This window comes from Grampus griseus (genome assembly GCF_964374135.1).
Source record: "Grampus griseus genome assembly, chromosome: 3".
Classification (NCBI taxonomy): domain Eukaryota; kingdom Metazoa; phylum Chordata; class Mammalia; order Artiodactyla; family Delphinidae; genus Grampus; species Grampus griseus.
In genome coordinates this window covers 153,163,193-153,184,065 of record NC_139019.1, presented here as the reverse complement: position 1 = coordinate 153,184,065, position 20,873 = coordinate 153,163,193, and the positions used below count along the sequence as shown (strand labels likewise).

At 57.0% G+C, this 20,873-nt stretch overlaps 1 protein-coding gene across 6 annotated transcripts; it reads left to right on the top strand.

The window, feature by feature from the left end:
- Nucleotides 1-2,490: 2,490 nt before the first annotated feature.
- PDLIM7 (PDZ and LIM domain 7) lies at nucleotides 2,491-18,184 on the top strand. 6 transcript variants are annotated; one of them, XM_082651233.1, is made up of 14 exons: nucleotides 2,491-2,575; nucleotides 3,529-3,634; nucleotides 7,378-7,529; nucleotides 7,610-7,640; nucleotides 8,105-8,223; nucleotides 8,627-8,647; nucleotides 8,906-9,042; nucleotides 9,204-9,240; nucleotides 10,197-10,258; nucleotides 10,405-10,642; nucleotides 11,638-11,818; nucleotides 17,400-17,520; nucleotides 17,617-17,732; nucleotides 17,888-18,184. In XM_082651233.1, exons 2-14 carry the CDS (start codon nucleotides 3,539-3,541, stop codon nucleotides 17,972-17,974), a joined length of 1,398 nt encoding a protein of 465 aa, XP_082507359.1. In that variant the 5' UTR covers nucleotides 2,491-2,575; nucleotides 3,529-3,538; the 3' UTR covers nucleotides 17,975-18,184. The 6 variants fall into 6 exon arrangements, with proteins under 6 accessions (XP_082507359.1, XP_082507360.1, XP_082507361.1 ...); XM_082651234.1 differs by lacking the exon at nucleotides 8,627-8,647 and having other exon boundaries at nucleotides 17,888-18,183; XM_082651235.1 differs by lacking the exon at nucleotides 8,105-8,223 and having other exon boundaries at nucleotides 8,627-8,643; nucleotides 17,888-18,180.
- Nucleotides 18,185-20,873: the final 2,689 nt, after the last annotated feature.

Here is a 20,873-nt window from a genome sequence, read left to right as displayed (position 1 = left end):
CTGAACACAATGAGACAGCCTGTTGTTTAGATATCTGGGAGAAGGTGTTTCAAGCAGGAGTCACAAGTGCAAAGGCCCTGAGGCAAGAATACATTTGCTGTGTTGGAGGATTAGTGAGGAGGCCGGAGTGGCTAGAGTGGAGTGAGCGAGGAGCAGAGTGATGGGGGGTGGACCCAGTTTATCAGTGTCATGTATGTCTGAAAGACTTTAGTTTTAAGCACAATGCCAGCCCCCTGGAATGCTAAAAGCTGTGGGTGATGTAGTGTGATTTCTGCTTTAAAAATACCACTTTGGGGACTTCCCTGGTGGTCCAGTGGTAAAGAATCCACCTTACAATGCAGGGGACGCGGGTTTGATCCCTGGTCAGGGAACTGGGATCCCACATGCCGCGGAGCAACTAGGCCCGTGTGCCACAACTACTGAGCTCGTGCGCCTCAGCTAGAGAGCCTGTGTGCCACAAATTACAGAGCCCACACGCCCTGGAGCCTCTGCACCACAACTAGAGAGAAGCCCGCGCACTGCAACTAAAGACCCTGCATGCCTCAATGAAGATCCTGCGTGCTGCAACTAAGACCCGATGCAGCCAAAAATAAATAAAATAAATGAATAAAATAATAAACACATCTTTTAAGAAAATAAATAAAAATAAAAATACCACTTTGGCTGCTGCATGGAGAAGACTCTGGACTGGGTAAGGGTAGAAGCAGGGAGCTCTATCAGGAGACTGTTAAGACGTCCAGGCATGAGACAAGTGTCAGGGACAACCATGGAAGCCAGGTGTGGAACAGATTCTGAAGGTGGAATTTGCAGAATCTGATGTATGACACAGAAGATAAAGGAAGGAAAACCATAATTTTTACTGGACCAGGCAGATGAATAGTATTGCGGGGGTTTTTTGTTCTGTTTTTTGTTTTGTTTAACCGAGGTGAGGAAGGAGTTAGGGAGCTGGGGAAATTGCAAGTTTAAATTGGGACATGATGATTTGAGATACCTAGTAGATATCCAAGGTTTGACAAGCTGTTGGATACTAGAGTCTGGGGCTCCTGGGGGAAGGCCAGAGCTGGACAGGTAAGTTGGGAGTCTTTGGCATGTAGGTGTTATTGATAGCCACAGAACAGGATGGGGTCCCAGAGAGTGAATGTAGAGAGGAAACATCTGATGGCCACTTTGGGAAGTAAATGAGACGCTGCCAAAGGAGGTGGAGAAGGAGCAGTCAGTGGGGCAGGAGGAAGGCATGAAGCCATGGGGAAGAGGGAGTGCACCTGGACCAGAGCTGCTCCTAGACAGGGTAAGAGGAAAGCTGAGAAACCACCATTGATTTGATAACCTGGAAATCATTATAGACCTTTTGAAGAGGGAATTAATTCAGAGGACTGGTGGGAACAAGAGCCTGACTGGAGTGGGTTCAAGAGAGAACGGGAGGAAAGCAAGGGTGGCAGGGCGATAGACAACTCAAGAGGAATTTTACTCTCAAGGGGAGTAGAATAAAAGAGAGATAGCTGGAGAGGGATGTGGGATCAAGAGAGAATTTCTTTAAAGATGAGAACGCTTACATCGGTTTCTGTAGTGAGGGGGTGATGCAGAAGATGATGGTGGAGGGGGGAGAATAGCATGGGCCATGCCCTAAAAAGAGTTGAGGGGTGAAGGCCTATTCGTACACCCACACACTTCGGTCCCTGCTCAATTTCCCCCGCCGCCTGCGCTTAGCTGCCGGGGCTGAGCACTGGGGCAAAGTGGGGACGCTGACACCACCATTGGAGGCGCTGCACGCTCTGGAGCGGGATACCAGGACACAGCCCATCGCGACAGTCAGCGCTGAGCCGTGGTTGCAGGGCCACAGGCTGCTGACTGCCGGGGGTCGGGGGTAGGAGTAAGGGCAGGGCCCACAGGTCAGGATCGGGGCCGAGCCAAGGGCCCTTCCACCTCCGTCCGCTGCCATTATTTTCTGCCTTCAGTGGAGTGTTCTGCAAATTTAACTTCAAGCTCCCCTGTGTCCTCCTCCACTAACCCCACCTCGAGGTACCCCCCCCACAACTCTCTACCAAATCCGTCCGATTTAGAAATTCTGGAACCGCCAATGGCTGTGCCTTACGCCAAACTGTGCGTATCTTCACGGCGGCCCTGAGAGGCGAGTATTATTGTCCCATTTTTCCGAGTTGGAAACTAAGGTTCAGAGATGACTGAGGTCCAGATCTGTCTGGTTTCCAAGGCGGCTTTCCTTTCATTCCTCCAACGGGAGGCGCAAGGGGCCAGGAGAACGGCGGGTCGGGCTCCGGGGCGAGGAAGGTGTCCAGCAGCCCAGTCCCCGCCCAGGCCCCGTCCAAGCCGCGAGGACCGTGTCTTACAGCTCACAGCGAGATGGGACTTCGTGATTGGGCGGAGCGGAAGGATTGGGTGGGGCTTCCCACCGCCCGAGAGGCCGTGACTCTGACAGGGGCGTGGTATCTGGCTCCGCCCCCTTACGCGGGCTCAAAGCGGACGACGGCCACGGGGGCGGGGTCAGAACTCGGGCGGCGGATCCCAACGCTGCTCTTTGGAGATCGCCGGCGAGCAGCGCCCCGGCGGGGCCGGGCAGGTACATGCGACAGCGCGGGGCGTCTCGGGCAGGACCAGGCGGGTAGCAGAGGCCTACTGGGGACCACAGAGGGTACTGGGGGTCTTAGCCAGCTCTGCGCTTCCTCCGGTGGGCCGGAGCCCCTACCCCCGCCCCCGCCTTCCTGCGGCAAAGCCGGCTGCGGCGGGGCTGATTGGCGCCTGCGCCGCTCCCTACTCCCCGGACTCGGCCAGTGCATGGGGCCCGGGCGGGAGAAACTGAGTCACGTCTGGATGGTAGCAGGCCTGTGTGGGAGGCACCACCCCCACTGAGCTCCACGATGAATCCCCTTCCTGGCCACGCTTTGGAGTCCCAGCCCCCACCAGCCTCCGCAGGGGCCGCGCCCCCGCGCAGTCCCCCCCAGCGCCCAGGGGTCCCGCCCTGGCTCCCAGCAGCTTCGACTGGGCCTGGAATGACTAGGACCCGCTCCAGCCGCCTCCCTCCCCACCCCTCCCCCTCGCGTCCGAAGCCCCTGTGTGCTCCCTCCGCTGGCTCTCCGCACAGTGTCAGCTTACATGCCTTATATAGTCCGAGCAGGCTCCAGTCGAGGCCTGCCTGCCGGGACCTGGGGGCGGGGGAGAGGAGCGCCGGCCCCGGACTGGCCTTGCCGTCCAGTCCGAGGCTCAAGGTTGGCTTGGGAGGAGGCCGTGCCAAATTAGCCCTGCGATCCACTCCTGGATGAGAGGAACCTCAAGACTGGATGCGGGCTCCCCTCACCCTCCCAGTTCCTTAGGGAAGGGGGGTTGCCCCTGTCTTTCTAAAGTGAGGTCTGCCAGCTAGTAGCCCAGCCAAACCTAACAAGGTGCCCGCCTACCCTCCCCCTGGGTGTGCTCAGCGTCTGCCCGTGCCTGCCTGGCACTAGTCCGAGGCTGGTGTCCTGTGATGGGCCTGCCTGTGCACCCACTATGCATCACTCACCTTTTCTCTCCTCTCAGGAGCGGCACCATGGATTCCTTCAAGGTGGTGCTAGAGGGGCCAGCACCTTGGGGCTTCCGGCTGCAGGGGGGCAAGGACTTCAATGTGCCCCTCTCCATCTCCCGGGTGAGCCTAGGTTGAGGCAGGGGCTCCTTCAGGAATCTTTGGGTGCTCAGATCTCCAGTGAGTGATGGGAGGCGTCTGAGCAGGAGTGAGCTGAGGCCAGTAGGCCAGGAGGTGTCCAGGTCCAGAGATGTGGGCTCCTGCCACAAGGACTGCCAACTAGGCAGATACTAGGAAAGGAGCTCCCACACTTCCACAGCACTGCACTGTACCTGATGCCAGTCCACGAAGCTCCTGGGGCCACCTTCGAGGCTCAGGGAGATGCCATTTCTGGAGGAGGGGAGCCTCAGGTCTCCAGGAAGGGCCTAAGCTGCTTCAGGGAGCAATGCTTGGAGCTGGACCCCAGGCAGGGCACTCTGACTGCAGGATCTCACTCCATCCTCATTGCCACCCAAGGAATAGCAACTGTCATCCTGTTTATCCAGTTGAGATAACTTGGAGAGGTGAAGGGGCTCCTTCAGCGATTCCATGGCAAAGCAGGGATTGGAATTCAGGCACAGGGATGGCCTGTAGTTTTTGTGGGTGAGTGGGTTGCCTCTCCCCAGCCCATGTGAGGACCTTTATCCCAGCCACTGGTCCCATTCAGGATGCAGTGGCCTTTGACCCCAAGCAGGGGTTAGGACCGGGCTCTAGGGCTGTGACTTCAGCTCCCAAGAGCCTGTTCTGGTGGGGGTGGAGCTGAGGGCTGGCTCCTCCCTATGGCAGGGGGATTGCCTTATAAGCCCAAGAATGCAGTCCCATGCTGGGATGGCCAACTGGTGGCTGGAGTCTGCAGAGCTGGAAAAAAGCTGGCCTAGGCCTGGACCCCTGAACCGCATGAGTGGGCCCCTCAGCTGATCACCACCAGGCTGTGGCTCCAGCTGTGGGGTCAGTTGTGGGACATAGAACAAACTGCCTGCACTGAGAGCACGAGGCCAGCCCTTGGGTTGGTGTCTCTGACTGTGGCCTGGGGGTCAGGAGGGGGTGGGGACTTCCTGTCACCATATCCGCTTGTCCAGAGAGGCCCACCCAGGCTCCTGGTGGGCAGGGAGCTATTGGCAGAAAGCCCAGGGCAAGCACAGCCTGGAGGGGGCCAGAGGGCCCAGCTAGAGGGGGCCCCAAGGCAGTCTGTCAGAGTTGGGCTTGGTGGCCAGGGCAGGCAGGCAGTCACTGTTCCCAGGGACCCTTCCACAGGGTTCCCTGGAAGCTGCCCTACCAGCAAGGTAGCCAAGGGCAGTGGTGTCCCTACCACATACACCTATCCCACACCCAGTTCTCAAGCCTTGCCAGCCCTGGAAACCTACCCTATACTCCCCTCCCTGGGAAAGTGCTGGCCAGTGTGGCTGGGGCCTTGGCTGACCTCTGAGCCTCAGTTTCTTCATTGGTGAGCATGGGCAACAAAGTAGCCTAAGGGGTGGACTTTCAGATGTGGCCTGTTGGGGGCAGTCTGAGCCTAGGCTTCCTTGTCATCAGCCCCAGCATGTGGGTGGGGCCACTAGCCGAGCCCATCCCTGGATTTGGACCTAGGCCCTGGTGGGTGGGTGTGTGGGGTGGTCTTTTCTGAGCTGGGCTGGCACCCTTTCTCTCCCCTGACCCCAGCATGGAGTGGGGCAGGGAGGGGCTAGGGCTGGCTGTAGGCCCGGGCCTGGGAGATGAGGTAATGTCTGGGACTTGGGGGTTGGGCTGCTCAGTGGAGCCCTCAGGCTGACTCACCCCCTACTCCATGCAGTGTCCAGCCCCCTGGCTTTTCCCCTCCTTGGTCCCTTGGGCCCTCTTGCTTCTCTCTCCAGACACACCCCGCCCCCCCTGCCCCCCCCCATTCTGCTTCTGTCTCCACCTTTCTGATCACTCCCCTATCCCTCCTGTGCTTCCTATCCTCCTCACTCGAGAGAAGGAAGTAGTCCCCAGTTCCCCATCTCCTCTCTGGGAGCCAACTGCTCCTGCTCAACCTGAGACCCCCACCTCAGGCTTAGCCCACACCTCCCAGGAGCCAGCCAGTGTGGGTAGGGAGTGGCCAGACCAGGTTTCCCGTCTACTGACTCACCACGACCTTGAGTAAGTCACTTCCTTGCAAGGGCGTCACTTCCCCATGCCCATTATAAGGGGTTGGATTGGACTAGAGGTAAGTAGGGGATCCAAGCCCTAAACCCAGCTAGGAGGTCAGGGCGTCTTTCCAGCCAGAGGGCTGACCTCTGAGTTGGGCCCCAGCTCTCAGCAGAGATGGCCTGGTAGGGTGGGGCCTTAGGGTCAGGGTCCTGGCCTTGCCTCTTGAGTTGCTAGCTGGGTAACTTGAAGCAAGTTACTTAACCTCTCTGTTTTTCCATGTGTAAAATAGGTATATTCCCAGACTCTACTCCACAGGGTTGTTGAAGGATTCAGTGTGTGGCAGTACTAGGTACTCAATAAGCGTAAGCTGCTATTACCATTTAGCAGGTGAAGAAAGGGCCACCCAGCTGTCTTACCCTTCTAACTTCCCAAGCATGAAATAGAGCCATCAAACCCAGTTCTCCCTTCTTTCCCTAGTGCCATTAGTCTCTGCATCTGGTCCCTCTGCCATCTCTCTGGAACCCCTTATCTCCTCTCTCTGCCTCAACTGAGTCTGAGCATCAGCCTACCTGATGAGCCTCATGGGGCCACAGACAGCCTGTACCCCTCAAATCTCACTGTGAATTTGCCTCCCAGCACTTCCCCACAAGCCTGCTCAATGCCAGGCCCCTTGCCAGATGGCCAGGCAGCCCTGTGGGCTTAGACTTATGAACAGCAGTGCCACTCCTGCCTGTGTTGCTGCCACTAGGCTAGAGGGCTGGGAGGGCCCAGTGGGGTTCTTCAGAGTCACCTCTATCTGGACCCTGGCAAATACCCCACCCTGGGCCTTAAAACTGCTGTTGGTTCCTCCCAATCTCAAGGCCAAATCCTGGTTCCTTCCAGCATTTGAGGCCGTCGTAAATAGCTGGACTCTCTCACACCATAGGCAGCCCATCCCACTCTCCTTTCGCCAAAGCCCACCACTTCCCAGAAGTCATCCTGATGGTTTCAGCTCATGTTGGTGGTGACCATTCCTTCCAGCCTAGTATTGCTTCTCATTTGCCATGGGAACCAGGGATTCACAACTCAGAGCCTGAAGGATTGAGGGCAGAGGGTGATGTGGCAGTTGAGGGCTTGGGGGTGACATCCATATTTATTTACAACCTATGAAGCCCCAGCTGACATTTTGGACCCCATTCAGTCACACTGATCACCGGGAACCTAGAGGTGAGGGGGCCTATTCCTGGTGCTTGAAGTGTTCCAGTAGATCCCTGACGATGGCTCCAGGACAGGGTGCTAGGAATGTAAGAGGTCAATGAGAGTACCCAACAGTGCTCAGGGAGGCACATGCCACACGCACAAGCCAGAGGGCATGTCTGGTGGGTGGAATGGCCTGGGCGAGAGGCCAGCAGGGGCCTCAAAAGGCTGCGGCTGGAGCTGAGAAGCTTGGGTTTTAGCCTGAAGGTGGCTGCTTGTTGATGTCAGCAGTTTCTGGACTGTGGGGAGGGTCCCTGGAGGTGAACGGATAAATAAGCAGGGTGATTGGGGCGGTGGTGAAGCTCAGGTGAGCCCCACCCCCTTCCAGAAGGCTTTAGTATGCAGCAGCTGCCCAGAAATATGTTGAATGAAGAGGCCTCTGGGTTCTGCACGTGGGGCAGCTAAGGAAAGGCAGGGTTGGCTGCTGTTGGCCTGAGTTTGGCCTGCAGAGCCTTGGGCCTCCACGATCCTCTGTCTCTCCATAGCTCACTCCTGGAGGTAAAGCTGCGCAGGCCGGCGTGGCCGTGGGCGACTGGGTGCTGAGTATCGATGGTGAGAATGCGGGGGGCCTCACACACATCGAAGCCCAGAACAAGATCCGTGCCTGTGGGGAGCGCCTCAGCCTGGGTCTCAGCAGGTATGCGGGCGCTGAGCAGGCCTGGCAGGTGGGCATGCCATTGGGGCTGCCCATCAACACCCCTTTCCCTTCTCTTTTAGGGCCCAGCCGCCTCAGAGCAAACCGCAGAAGGTATGTGAGGGGCTTGGGACATCTGGGTGGCAGGCGGGGTGGGATTGGACGTCCGGGCTGAACTGCCCTCCCTGGTGCAGCCTTGGTACCCCCATCCCTGGCTGGGAGTAGAGGGTGGAGGCCAGAGCTGGGGAGTCTGGGGACTGGGAGTTGGGCCGGGGGCTGCCGCACGGTCAGGGTACCACGCGTATCTGCCTGTCTGTCCGTCTGCCTGTCTGCCTCCCGCCGGCCTGTGCTGCAAGCTGCACTAGTCCGCCCTAGCCCTCGGGCCGCGTGGGCTGAGATCATCGCTCCCAAATGGGCCCCTTGAAACCCTTGAAACCCGAGTCGCCCCTTCCCCGTAGCCTCAGGCCAGATGTGTGGGGGTGGGGCTGGAGCGCCGCAGTCCTCTCCGCGCCAGGGGGGCACCCCACTCTAGCCAGGTCCCCGCCCCTGCCCGCCCTGCCCGCTCTGTCTCCGCCCAGGCCCTGGCCCCAGCCGCGGACCCCCCGCGGTACACCTTTGCACCCAGCGCCTCCCTCAACAAGACGGCCCGGCCCTTCGGGGCCCCCCAGCCCGCTGACAGCGCCCCGCAGCAGAATGGGTACGTCCACCCTGCCCGCCCACATCCCTCCTGCCCGCCCACCGCCCACGCCATCTGTCCACAACCCCACGCCCGCCCGCTGCCCGCTGCTGCTCAGTCTGCGCTGTGCCCCAGCCCGGCCGGAACCGTGCGGCAGCGACCCCTGGCGGCCAGGGCGGGGACTGCAGGCACAGGGCCCCACCGAGGGTGTGGCTCCTGCCTGGGCACTGTCCTCCTGGAGGCTCTGAACGAGGCAGCGCCCCCTCGCTGGTGGCCTGGGGTTGGGGTTTAGTGTCGGGCCGTCTGAGCCCTAGACGCTCAGTGCAGCCTTGCCTCAAGCTATTCTGACCCCATGCCGTCTTTCTTCCTCCCCTTGTCTATTTCTTTGTCCCTTTATCTGTCCGTGTGTCTATTTCCTTCACAGGTGCAGACCCCTGACAAGTCAGTGAGCCCCCTCTGCCTGTTCCTCTCTTTCTTCCTTTTGGCACTCTGGGTGGTGGCCCCTCCCCACCCTGGCTGCCCTACTCTCACCTTGATTGCCCTCCTCCCCTCTCACTTACCTATCCAACCTCCCACCCAGCAGGGCCCTGGCCTTGCCCTTCCCCACTCTGCCATCACCATAGCCCACATGTACCAAATCTGGGGAGGGGCTGCCCCCACTGCCCACCCCAGCATGAGGTTCTGAGCCACACCCTCCCCACAGACAGCCGCTCCGACCGCTGGTCCCAGACGCCAGCAAGCAGCGGCTGATGGAGGACACGGAGGACTGGCGGCCGAGGCCTGGGACAGGCCAGTCCCGTTCCTTCCGCATTCTCGCCCACCTCACGGGCACCGAGTTCAGTAAGTGCCATCCCAGGGCAGGGCAGACTCTCTTCCTGGCCCCCAACCCGGGCCTGGGCTTAGCTGGAGCCTGCTCCGGCACCCCGTGACCCTCTGCCAGGGCTCAGGGCTGGGGTGGCCTTCTGTCTGCTCTTGGTCAATGCCTGCCTCTGCCCTCTCAGTGCAAGACCCGGATGAGGAGCATCTGAAGAAATCAAGGTAACAGGACGAGCTCCAGCCCCTCTTTCTCACTTCCTGCCTCTCCCATTCCACCCACCATCCTGTGTCTGCTCCTGGCCATCCCTAGCCAGGCTTCTCCATTCTCCTTCCTTTCTTCAGTCCTCCTTCCCTTCCTCCCTTCCTCCCTTCCATCTCTCCTTCCTTCCACTTTCTCCTCCTTCTCTCTCTGCTCCTCAGGGAAAAGTATGTCCTGGAGCTGCAGAGCCCACGCTACACCCGCCTCCGGGACTGGCACCACCAGCGCTCTGCCCACGTGCTCAACGTGCAGTCGTAGCCTGGCCCTCGCCGGCTGGCTGCCCTCTCTGCCTCTCTCTTTCTGTTCCTCCTCCCAGGCACCCCCCCCTTGGTGCCTCCAGCTTCTGCCTACCTCACCCCTCCCTTTCCTGCCCCTGGACTGAGCCTCCTACTGGCCTGGCCTCGGCTGCCCTCCTGGCACAGGGCCCGGCTCCATCTGACACTGTCTTCACTCTTTGCCCTATGGTACTGCTGTCTGCCAGGTCTGTGCTGGCTTAGGCATGAAAATAAACATGCTCGGCCCTGCTTTTTCTGCCTCTGTCTTCTATCTTTGTAGGCTTGGTTTGCATTTGGGGTAAGGGGGTGTTAGATGGATAAGATCCAGTATGGGCCCTGCCAGTTTGGGTCTCAGTGGGTGGGGGTACCCAGAAAAGGGGGCCTTGCCATCAGAAGGAGACCCAAGAGTTGCCCCAGAAGTGAGAGCCTTGCTCCACCTCCCAGCCCTGTGCCACAGACCAGCCAGCTGGAACCTGGCTAGGAGAAGCTGCCCTACCCATCCCTACCCCAGTGGGACCTGGAGTCCAACCCAGCAGCTCTCATGCACCCACACATCTCCCATGGGGCCAGCAGGACCAAGGTTGGGGGGTGGAGCCATGCCAGGAGCCTTAGCCGTGCAGGGCCTTGAATGGCAGATCTTACAGCCAGGTGCCCAGGACAGAAGCCCCAGCCCCAGCTTCAGCTACACCCCAGGAACCCTGGCCTGGTGAGAGAGAGTGGGCTCGGGCCTGGGGAAGGGTGGGTAGCCTCCAGAGGCATGGGGGTGGGCCCCTCCAAGCTGCCCCGGGGTCTCCCCACGGTCCTGTGGCGTCCCTGGGCACCCCCCTGGAGTCACTTTCCTGGCCTTGGCAGGCCCTACCACCCCCAGCCCCACCAGCCGCCCGCCCTGGGCTGTGGACCCTGCATTCGCCGAGCGCTACGCCCCGGACAAGACTAGCACGGTGCTGACCCGGCACACCCAGCCAGCCACACCCACGCCCATGCAGAACCGCACCTCCATTGTGCAAGCTGCCGCTGGAGGGGGCCCTGGAGGCGGCGGTGGCAGCAATGGCAAGACTCCCGTGTGCCACCAGTGCCACAAGGTCATCCGGTGGGTGGCCCTGTTCCTTTCCTACCGTGGTCTTTCCTGACCTCAAGTCCAGCCCTGGTGTCTTTCTGATCTCTGCTCCCCATATATCTCCCCACTCATCTCAGCCGCCCCTGCGGGAGGATGAGGATTCGGTTCCCTATTGGAGTGAGGGTAAGGACCTGGGCTGGTTCCTCAGGTTCTGAATCCCGCACTCCTTACCCGCAGCCCACCCGTCATTAGCCTCTGTTCAGCATTTGCCCTGGTGAAATGGAGGAAGTGCCAATGACACAGCCAAGCTGCAGCCCTAGACTTGCTGCTCTCTGGGCAAGGAAGGGCCTCCCCTTCCCAGTCCCTCTGCCTCTCTCCTTCCTGCTCACTCGGTCTCTCTCCGCTAAGCCTCTGAAGTCCCTCCCTCTCTGCACTGCTCCCCGGGGCCCAGCAGAGTCACACAGCCCCCCAGAATCAGTGTGACAGTGTGCCTTCGTAGTTCTCATCCCAGGCCCTGCACTGCTCTAGATTCCTGTCAGCTCTTAGGCTCTGTGAAGCACCCCCTCCTTCAGACATCCCCATTTCTCTGGGACCTGCAGGGCCCTCCCCAGGCCAGATGGAACAGGCAAGCAGGACAGGGTGGGCACCAGGCTCAGCTCAAGTGCCCACTGGTCTTCAGGGCTCACGGGCACTCCAGGCGTCCTGCCCCCCCCCCAGGGCACCAATTCCCTGGGTTCAACTTATTAGGCCCAAATCAGCAGCTCTCACCCAGTGTAACCTTCCTCCTTTTCCAACACTGCCCCTCTCCCTCATCTCCTGTCATCAAAACAGTGCAGCTTTGTCTCTCTTGCTGTGTGACCTTGGGCAAGTCACCTCCCAAGCCTGTTTCTCCCCTATTTGGAGATGGAGAGAATGAACTTTCCCTTCAAGGCTTCATAGTAGGTTTTGGGTAAACCCCATGGGGTTCTAGCCAGGAACCCCGACTTCGTTTGCATCCATTCCTGCTCACTGCCCTTGCCTCCCGCCAGGGGCCGCTACCTCGTGGCGCTGGGCCACGCATACCACCCCGAGGAGTTTGTGTGCAGTCAGTGTGGGAAGGTCCTGGAAGAGGGTGGCTTCTTCGAGGAAAAGGGCGCCATCTTCTGCCCGCCCTGCTATGACGTGCGCTATGCACCCAGCTGTGCCAAATGCAAGAAGAAGATCACTGGCGTGAGTGGGGCTGGTGGGTGGCTGGGAAGGCAAGTCTGACCCTTGAGTGTTGAGGAGTGTTGTTGAGCAACTCCTGAGCCTGGGAGCTCTCCCTGCAGGAGCCTATTGGAACCTTACCAGCCTAACAGTCGGGCTGCTATATTGACCTTACTTTTCATTAATCAGGATCCTCTTAAAACTGACCTAAATCCCACTCAAAAGGGCTCAAGCAAGAGAGTGTTGGCGCAAATAATCAGAAAGGCTGAGGGGTGCTAACTTCAGGCCCAGCTGAATGCGTATCCCGGGGTCATCAGGAGTCTTTCTACTACTTGCCTCTGGTTTCATCTTTGTTGGCTTAGTTCCCAGCATGCTTTTCTCTAGAAAGCGGCAAAGATGGTGCCACAGTGGCTCCAGGGTTACATCTCCCCAGGTTAGCACCACAAAGTGAAAGAGAGCATCTCTGTGCCAGTTGATGTATAAAGAGTCCCAGTGCTGATACCCATCTCTGAACCAAGCCCCATGACTCTAATTGGCCAGGCCTGGGTGACACCCCCTCCTGGAGTGGGGTCTGGTGGCCTTGCCTGAACCACAGGACTGGTTCCTTGAAAATAAAACCAGGATGACATTACCCAAAGAAGGGAGGTAAGTGCTAGTCAGGCCAAAACAAGAGATGGCTGCTGTGTGGGGATTGCATTCAGCTTCGGTAATAGAAAACCCCACTACAGAGGTTGAAACAGAAGGAGTAATATTTACTTCAATCACAAGAATTCCAGGGGTGGAATAGCAGCTCAAGGATGCCTTTAGGCTTTTCCTCTTTCTAAGTTCCGAAACCCTTAGCATGTAGATCTTTGTCCTCAAGTGTATTGTGTCATGGTTGGGGCAGATGCTTTCTTTTAATGAGGTTTTGCCTTTTGACTCTGGAAGAAAAACCAGGAACTTGAATCCTTATCTCAGTTGTTGGAATTGTTATCCTGTGAGCACCTGGACCATGGGGGAAGCTGGCAAATCCAGTATTTTAGCTTCTGTCCTCTGTAAGGGAGAAAGGCAAAAGAGAAGGGGGTTGTGACAGGCTTTTGGGAGGCTAATGCACCGTGTCTGCCGCCCCTAGTACATATGAAAACGGAAACTCTGAAAGATGACTTGATGGGCTTGAAGGACACAGGACTATTGATTTGCAAAGCCAGAAATTTAGGCTCAAAAACTTGTGATTCAAAATCCTGTTCTCCTCGCTGAGGCTAAATATGCAGCAGAGCCTGGCCTGGTCTCCGGCAGGGCAACCTAGCTGCCACCCAGAGCTGGGCTTGGGACTTGAGTCAGCACAGGTCATGGGTTAAGAGTGATGCACTATCTACCTTCTCCCATTCGTTCTCTTTACTGAGTGTGGGCAGTATGCCCCACGCTAGGGACACCTCGTGAAGAGACAGGCGTGGCCCTGCCCCCAGGAGCTCACACAGAGGAAGGGGACTCTGAGGGTGTCAGGGGCTCAGCAGCCTGAGGAAAGGGGAGCATAACAGGCAGGGTAACAAGTTGAGGGGGTTTCAGTTGTACCTGTATGGAAACTGAAGTCCAGAGAGAGGCAGAAATTGCCCAAGGCTGCAGAGCATGAGGGCCGAGCCAGAGCAGCCCCAGGCACTGCTGACTTTCAGCTTGGGCTCTTCTTGCCGTTCACGCTTCTCCCCGTTTCTGGATTCATAGGCAGAGCTTCCAGATGTGGCTAGAGAGCTCTGTAGTGATGGTCATGTTAGTGACGATTACCTTGACCGCAAGTGATAGAAAAAATAATGGCGGCTATTACTTACCTAAGAAAGTCCAGAGGTGGGCAATCTGGGACTTGTAGGCAGATCCAGGCTCCTGGATCTTGTTTCTCGGACATTCTCAACATTGGCTTACTTACCACTTGTAGTCCAAGATGCCGCTTGAGCTTCAGGCAAAATTTGCACGTTCCAACCAGCAGGATGTTGGAATGAGAAGAAGGCTTTTGGGAGCCATCTTTAGAAGATGCTGCCACCCAACCCTTCCGCTTCCATCCCATTGCCCAGAACTCAATCGCATAACCACACTGAGCTGCAAGGGAGGCTGAGAAATATAGTCTGGTATAGATATGTGCCCAGCAAAAAATGGGGGTTCCATCAGTAGACTGGAAGGGAAGAAAGGATATTATCACAGTCTTGTGTTGTGGGTAATTTACTACGCGTAGGCATCCAACTAATCGTACTACGAAGTCAGTTTGATTATTCTCATCTTACAGATGAGGAAATTTTGCCCAAGATCACAGTAATTTCTCCACCAGCCTAGGCCATACCCTGTTGGACTGTTCTAGCGGAACGGGTTGGATCCCAGGACCTTTCTTAAGCTGGCATCTGGGTTTGTTTCCCACAGATCAAGGCCCTGCTGTTCGCTGATGGCCCTGCCTGTGTTGCACAGCACTCTTGTCCCTCCCTGCCCCAGTTTTGGGTGGGCAGGGTTATCACCCAGGCCACAGATGAGGAGGCAAGGCTCACAGAGCCTGACTGGCTCCTGGGTCCTAGAGTAAGCCCAGAGTAAGGTGGCAAGCCCTGCTCCTGCCCCAGCCCAGGCCAGTGGTTCCACAGTGTGGCCCAAGGGCCCTCAGCTTCCCCTCTTGCAGGGACTCCAGGGCCTGACAGACCCCAGGAAGCTCCTACCTCACCCTCGCATGGGGCAGAAAGCTAACCTTCCCAATTTACCACGCGCTTTGGGCTCTCCCTGTGCCTGGTGCTTGGGACTATGCCTGCTCTCGGAGCTCAGAGTGGAGCGTGGGGAGAGAAACACAGGACAATCAGGTTGTTTCAGCAGAGTTGGAGGGGACACATCCTGTCCCCTGGTCTGGGGACCCTCTGGAACACTATGCTCTCAAGGCTCACCACTCACCACCAGCCCCCCTCACTCTATGCTCCAGCCACATGCGCTTCTCCATTTTGCCAGTGTGCTGTTCCCTTCACCACAGGACCTTTGCACAGGCTGTTCTCTGCTAGGAATACTCTTTAGCACTCTCTTTACCTCATTTCTTCTCATCCGGGACTCAAATAGCACTTCCTCAGGGGTACTTTCCCTGATACCCACCCTCCCCACCAGCCCAGGCTCCCCACTGTTTGCTCACTACCTTCCAGTCCTGTTGTCCCATCTCTTCCGCAGGGTGCACTTCATGGGTTGGGACCAGGGCTGTTTTGCTCACACATTATGCTGTGCCCAATATATAGGAAGTGGTCAATTAACACTTGAAGGAGTGGATGAAAGTGGCCTCTAAGCTGAACTTAAAACATGAGTAGGAATTAGCTTGGAGAAGGATCAGGGGAAAGTGCTCCAAGAGGAGGGAAGAGCTGTGTCACAAGGCAACACACAGGGAGGGTGTGAGATGAGGCGGAAGAGGGGGGCAGGGGCCGTGTTAGAAGTTCAGAGCTGGGGACTTCTGAGGTCAGGTGTGCCTGGCAAGCTTCCCTGGGGCAGAGGGAGACAGCTAGAGGAGGAGAACTGAGCTGCTGGCCCTGGGTCAGCATGGTGGGATGGGAGAGGCAGATAGATTTAGGAAGCTTTGGGCATGAGACAGGGAACACTGGCTCACGGGTTCTTCTGGATACTGGCAGAGACCTGCCTCCCTGCCCATGTTCCCACTGGGCCCAGCTCTGGGCTCCCCATGCTCCTGCCAAGACCCTGTTCTGTGGGCTCACAGCCAAGTTCCTTCCCCCAACCCTTTGTCTTTTCCTTGCAAAGAGGCAACACCAGGCAGTGGGAAGGGCCAGCTTTGTAGCGAGCCAGACTTGGACTCAAAACACATTTCCACCATCTATTGGCTGTATGACCTGGGGCAAGTCACTTTCTCTGGGCCTCACTAAAATGGGGGTGGCAGTAACTTCCTGGCCAGGGTGGTTGAGAGGTATATGTGAGATGTGACAAATTTTTTTTTTTTTTTTGGCCACTCCACACAGCTTGTGGGATTTTAGTTCCCCGACCAGGGATCGAACCTGGGCCCTCAGCAGTGAGAGCATGGAGTCCTAACCACTGGACTGCCAGGGAATTCCTGTGACAGATTTTATAGAGGTCACACGGGCCAGCTGAGAGTTAGGTGCTTCCCACGCTTATGTCTTGTCTTACTTGGTCCACACTTCATTTTTAAATTAATGGCCAACATTGAAAAACTGGATTTGACTTTAACACCTAGATTTCCACCTGAGCCTTCCAGGCGTTCCTGAATGAAGTGGTCAGCACCACCCCCACAGGGAGAACAGGTGCTCTCCCGCAGCACAGTCCCCACCTGGCCTTGGCAGGTACTGGGTCTGGGACCCCTGGCTTTAGATGTGGGACCATCTTTACAACACCCCTGCAAAGCTGGGATTAGGCTCTCAGTTCAAAAGGGAAGGAGCCAAATGTAAAGAGAAGGTAAAGCTGTTGGGCAAGCCACACAGCTAAGGTCTGGCTGAACTCAAAGATCTGATCCCCCCTCCGGGCTCCACATTGCCTTCTGCCTGCTCCGGATAGGAATGCTGCTGCCCTGGTTGGCCCGGGGGTCCCAGCCCCAGGGAGAGCTCAGCCCACCAGCAGCCTCTGCTTTGGCAGGCCTCCATTGGAGCAGGTTAACTCAACTCACGAGCACTTGTGATGCATACCCATGGACCAGGCACTGTTGGGATATACCTACTAACAGGACAGTTGGTATTTCATGCCCTCCTGGACCTTACACTGGATCAGGAAGAAGAGAGGGGTGGGGAGTAGACAATAAGCAATGACAAAATAGGTAAATTACCTGGTAGTATGTTATGGAAAAAAGGAAAGCGCTATTGGGAGTGTGGCTTTGGGAAGGCGGGTTGGCCTATGAACTGGTGGTGTCAGAGTGGGCCTCATGGAGAAGGTGACCTTTGAGCAGAAACTTGAAGGAGGTGAGGGGTGGGCCTTGCAGGTATCTGGTGCAGAGCAGTCCAGGTAGAGGGGACAGCTGGTGTGAAGCCCCAAGACGGTGTGCCTGGTGTGTCAACCAGGGATGAGAGGCCATATGGGGAGAGCAGAGGGACAGAGGCCAGACTTGCTGGCCTCTGGGCCCTTGCCAGGGCTTTGGCTTTTGCTCAGAGAAATGTGGACTAGGCAGGAATTGGGGCAGAGAAGGATGTGGCCTGGCACAGGTTGATATCAGTCTGTAAGGGCAGAGGGAGGAGCACAGAAGCCAGTTTCATGCAGTCATCCAGGTCAGAGGTGCCCAAGGCTCACATCTCACATCAGGGAGGCTGTGAGAAGTGCTCAGAATCTGGACACATCTTGAAGGTGGACCCAGCAGGATTTCCTGGTGGACCTGAAGTGAGGTGTGGGAGAAAGCAGGGAATTTGGTCCACGTGGATGGAGTTGCCATCAACTGAGATGGAGACAGCTGTGGGAATGCGAGAGGTATGGGGTGCAGAGATGGGGAGCTGAGCTTTAGACGTGGCGTGGTGGACAGCCACGGGGAGACCTCAGGGTTGGAGAAAGAAAGTAGCAGCAATGCGTGTGCAGACGTAACATTTACCCTGAAAGAAAGAGGACCCAAGCCTGCTTTCCTGTGTCCCCGGCTCTGGAGAGGAGGGTGCTGAGCTGCCAAGTGACTGTCGCTTCCTCCCAGGAGATCATGCACGCCCTGAAGATGACCTGGCACGTGCATTGCTTCACCTGTGCGGCCTGCAAGACACCCATTCGGAATAGGGCCTTCTATATGGAGGAGGGGGCCCCCTACTGCGAGCGAGGTATCGGGTGGAACAGGCAAGGAGGCGGGGCTGGGTGAGGGGGCGGGGCGCGGCAGGGGAGAACCCAGGGGCCCCTTCCTCTCTGTGTGTCTCCAGACTATGAGAAGATGTTTGGCACAAAATGCCGAGGCTGTGACTTCAAGATCGATGCCGGGGACCGCTTCCTGGAGGCGCTGGGCTTCAGCTGGCACGATACATGCTTCGTGTGCGCGGTGAGTGCCCCTCCTCCGACTCAGGCCCCGCCCCCAGAGCCCTGTGTTCTTCACCAGCCTCCCTCCCACCCCTGCCTCTGGGATTCCGAAGAGGTTGGGAAGGGGCCTCTCTTGCCACCTCCAACCCCATGTAACTGGACCTTGGCTGTTCCCAGATATGTCAGATCAACCTGGAAGGAAAAACTTTCTACTCCAAGAAGGACAAGCCCCTTTGCAAGAGCCACGCCTTCTCCCACGTGTGAGCCCCTCCCACCCACTGCTGCCACCCTGCCCTGTCCAGCTGGAGGGGTTGCTGGTTCTGGAGTCATCGCCCCAGATTTCTGGGTAGGGCCAGCAAAAGTTGCCCAACCCCGACTCTTGGCCTGAGCCTGCGGTTCCCCGAGCCCCTGCCCACCCGCTTCACCTCCCCCCACTCCCTCCACCACCTCCGCACACTGGTGCTGGCCTCACCGGCCCCTCTTCACGTCCAGTGCCACAATAAACCTATATCCAGCTGTGTCCAGCGTGCACTTCCCCCTACGCATCAAGAAAGGTGGGATCTGAGGCACGTAGCAGGGTGGAGATTAAGTTTTCCAGGGCTTACTGTCCTGGTGGTCCTGTGATGGGGACACGGAGGACGCTCAGTCAGCAGGAGGAGGCAAAGGGGAATCGCATGTGCTGGGCCCAGTACCCGCAGAAGTGGGGGGCACCTGGGCTGGCCTGGCGTGGAGGTCAGAGAAGAGGAGTTGAGGGGCATCCTCAGGGATGGGACATGGAAAACAGTACGCCAGAGTGAGGGCCTAGAGGGACCGCTGCCATCTGTATGCTGCAGGCAAAGAAGGTGGGGCTGGAGAGGGCAGCCCTCTGGTCCTGGGAAGCCACAAGTGCCAGGACAAGGAGCCAGGACTGCTTCCTGAGGGCAAGGTGGCGGTGGGGAGATCAGGGCACAGAAGTGCTCAGATCTGTGTTGTAGAAAAAGCCCCGAGAGCCGTGAGTGGGGTGAACAGAAGGAGAGAGACTGGGAGGAGGGGCAGGACTCAGGGGAAGAGAAGAGCAACAAGCCAAAAGGCAGAGATGGGATCCAGTGACAGGTCCCAGGGAGCCCAGAGTGGAGACCTGGGATGAGAGGTGAGGAGAGGAAGGAAGGCAGGTTTGCTAGACATCTGGAGTATACCAGTCATTCCTCACATCATCTTACATGATCCTCCTGGCAACACTGTGAGGTGCCTGCAGTTATTCTCATTTTATAGATGAAAGCCTAGGAAACCTGACCAAAGTCGCACAGATGCTGAGCCATGAGCCAGACTAGAAGGCAGGCACGAAGCTGGCTGCACTGCCCTGGGACTGGCCGGCACTGAGTGCCATGCTCCAGGGAGGATCCTTCGGAAGCTTACTTCTGTCTGCTGCCTCAAAACCTGGAGGCTATGGTGGTGGCCCCATCTTTCCCTGGGGTCTCTTGCTTCCCACTGGTGCCCTCCACTACCCCAGGGAGACTGTCATTTCTCCTGTTCCAGGTTTGGACTGGAGAAGGACTGAGGAGAGGCCCCAAACTAGGCCAAGACAATTCAGTGCGCCCATGGCCACCTGTCCTCCAGGGCTCCCTTGGCATGAGGAACCTCAGCACATCTAAAGTTGTTGTCATTCTCAACAGATGCTTGGGCCTGTCCTCTTTAAGAGAAGAGAAGGGCCTCTCTGTTGTGTTCTCTCGAGGACCCCTGGAGCATGAGTGCAGGGCTTCCTGTGTTGTTGGATTGGCCAAAAAGTTCATTCGGGTTTTTCCAATTTCATGATGTCTTGCCAGAGCCTAGAACAGTGCCTAGCACACAGTGGATGCCCAGTGAATGTTTGCTGAATGACTGAATGAGGTGCCTATGGGACATTTAGGAGACCAATTCAGGGAGCAGCAGAATATTCAAGTCTAGATTCACCTTGGATTCAATTTGGGAGTGAGTTTGGGGTAGTTATCACAGATACTTGTCTTTGATGCCCAGAGAGGGGCCCAGGCAGGTCACAACAGGAGTAAGGCAGGTAAGATGTCATTTTCTTTCAACATAGTTATCCCTGGCTTATTTTTTTTTAATAATTTCTTGTTGCCTTTTTAAAAATATTTATTTTATTTTTTTTGGCTGCGTCGGGTCTTTAGTTGAGGCATGCAGGGTCTTCATTGAGGCATGCGGGATCTTTCATTGCGGCGTGGGCTCTTCGTTGTGGCGCACGGACTTCTCTCTAGTTGTGGCGTGCAGGTTTTCTCTCTCTAGTTGTGGCACGCGGGCTCCAGGACGCGTGGGCTCTGTAGTTTGCGGCACACGGGCTCTCTCGTTGAGGCACGTGAGCTCAGTAGTTGTGGCACTCAGGCTTAGTTGCCCCATGGCATGTGGGATTTTAGTTCCCTGACCAGGGATCAAACCCATGTCCCCTGCATTAGAAGGCGGATTCTTTACCACTGGACCACCAGGGAAGTCCCTAGACATCCTTGGCATATTAAATGCAGAGTATCTTTCACTTCCACAAAGAAATATACTCCCTCCCACTTCTCTTGAACCATGAAGCTCTCTCAGTCCATCCTTGGTTTCCATGGAGAGGGGTGGATGGTGAGTGCTGCTGGAAGCCGTCTGTGGGGGGCCTTCTGGGGGCAGCCCTGTGGGAATGCTGAGCTGTAGCCAGATCTGCCAGTTTACCAACAGCGTCCAGAGATTCAGACTTCTATGTGAAATTTGGTTTTTCAATGTTGGCAACTAAGTTAGATTTTTTAAAAATCCTATAAAAAAAAAAAACGTGGACCAAATCCAGTGTGAGGATGGCCAGGGCCGCAGCATAGAGAAGATATGAGAGATGGGGGAGTAGCAACATCACAGCACAGGGCAGAGAAAGCAGAAGCAGCTGCCAGAAGTGGAGGACCACAGCCTCTGGAGGGAGGGAGCTTGAGGCAGGGAAGCCCAGGCGGGAAAGGAGTGTTTCCAGAAGTCGCCAAGAGTGTCAACCAGGCAGGTAAGGCCGAGGAGTCCCCATGGCCTTTTGCAACAGGGTGAAGTTTGCCAGATCAGTTTAGCAGAGAGCTGGGGCCGATGCCAGGGTTGGAAGATCAAGGGGGAGGGTGTAGATGAGAGTGTAGACGGCTGTCTTAAGAGGCTTGGCTGTGGTGGGCCCAGAGGACCACTAGCA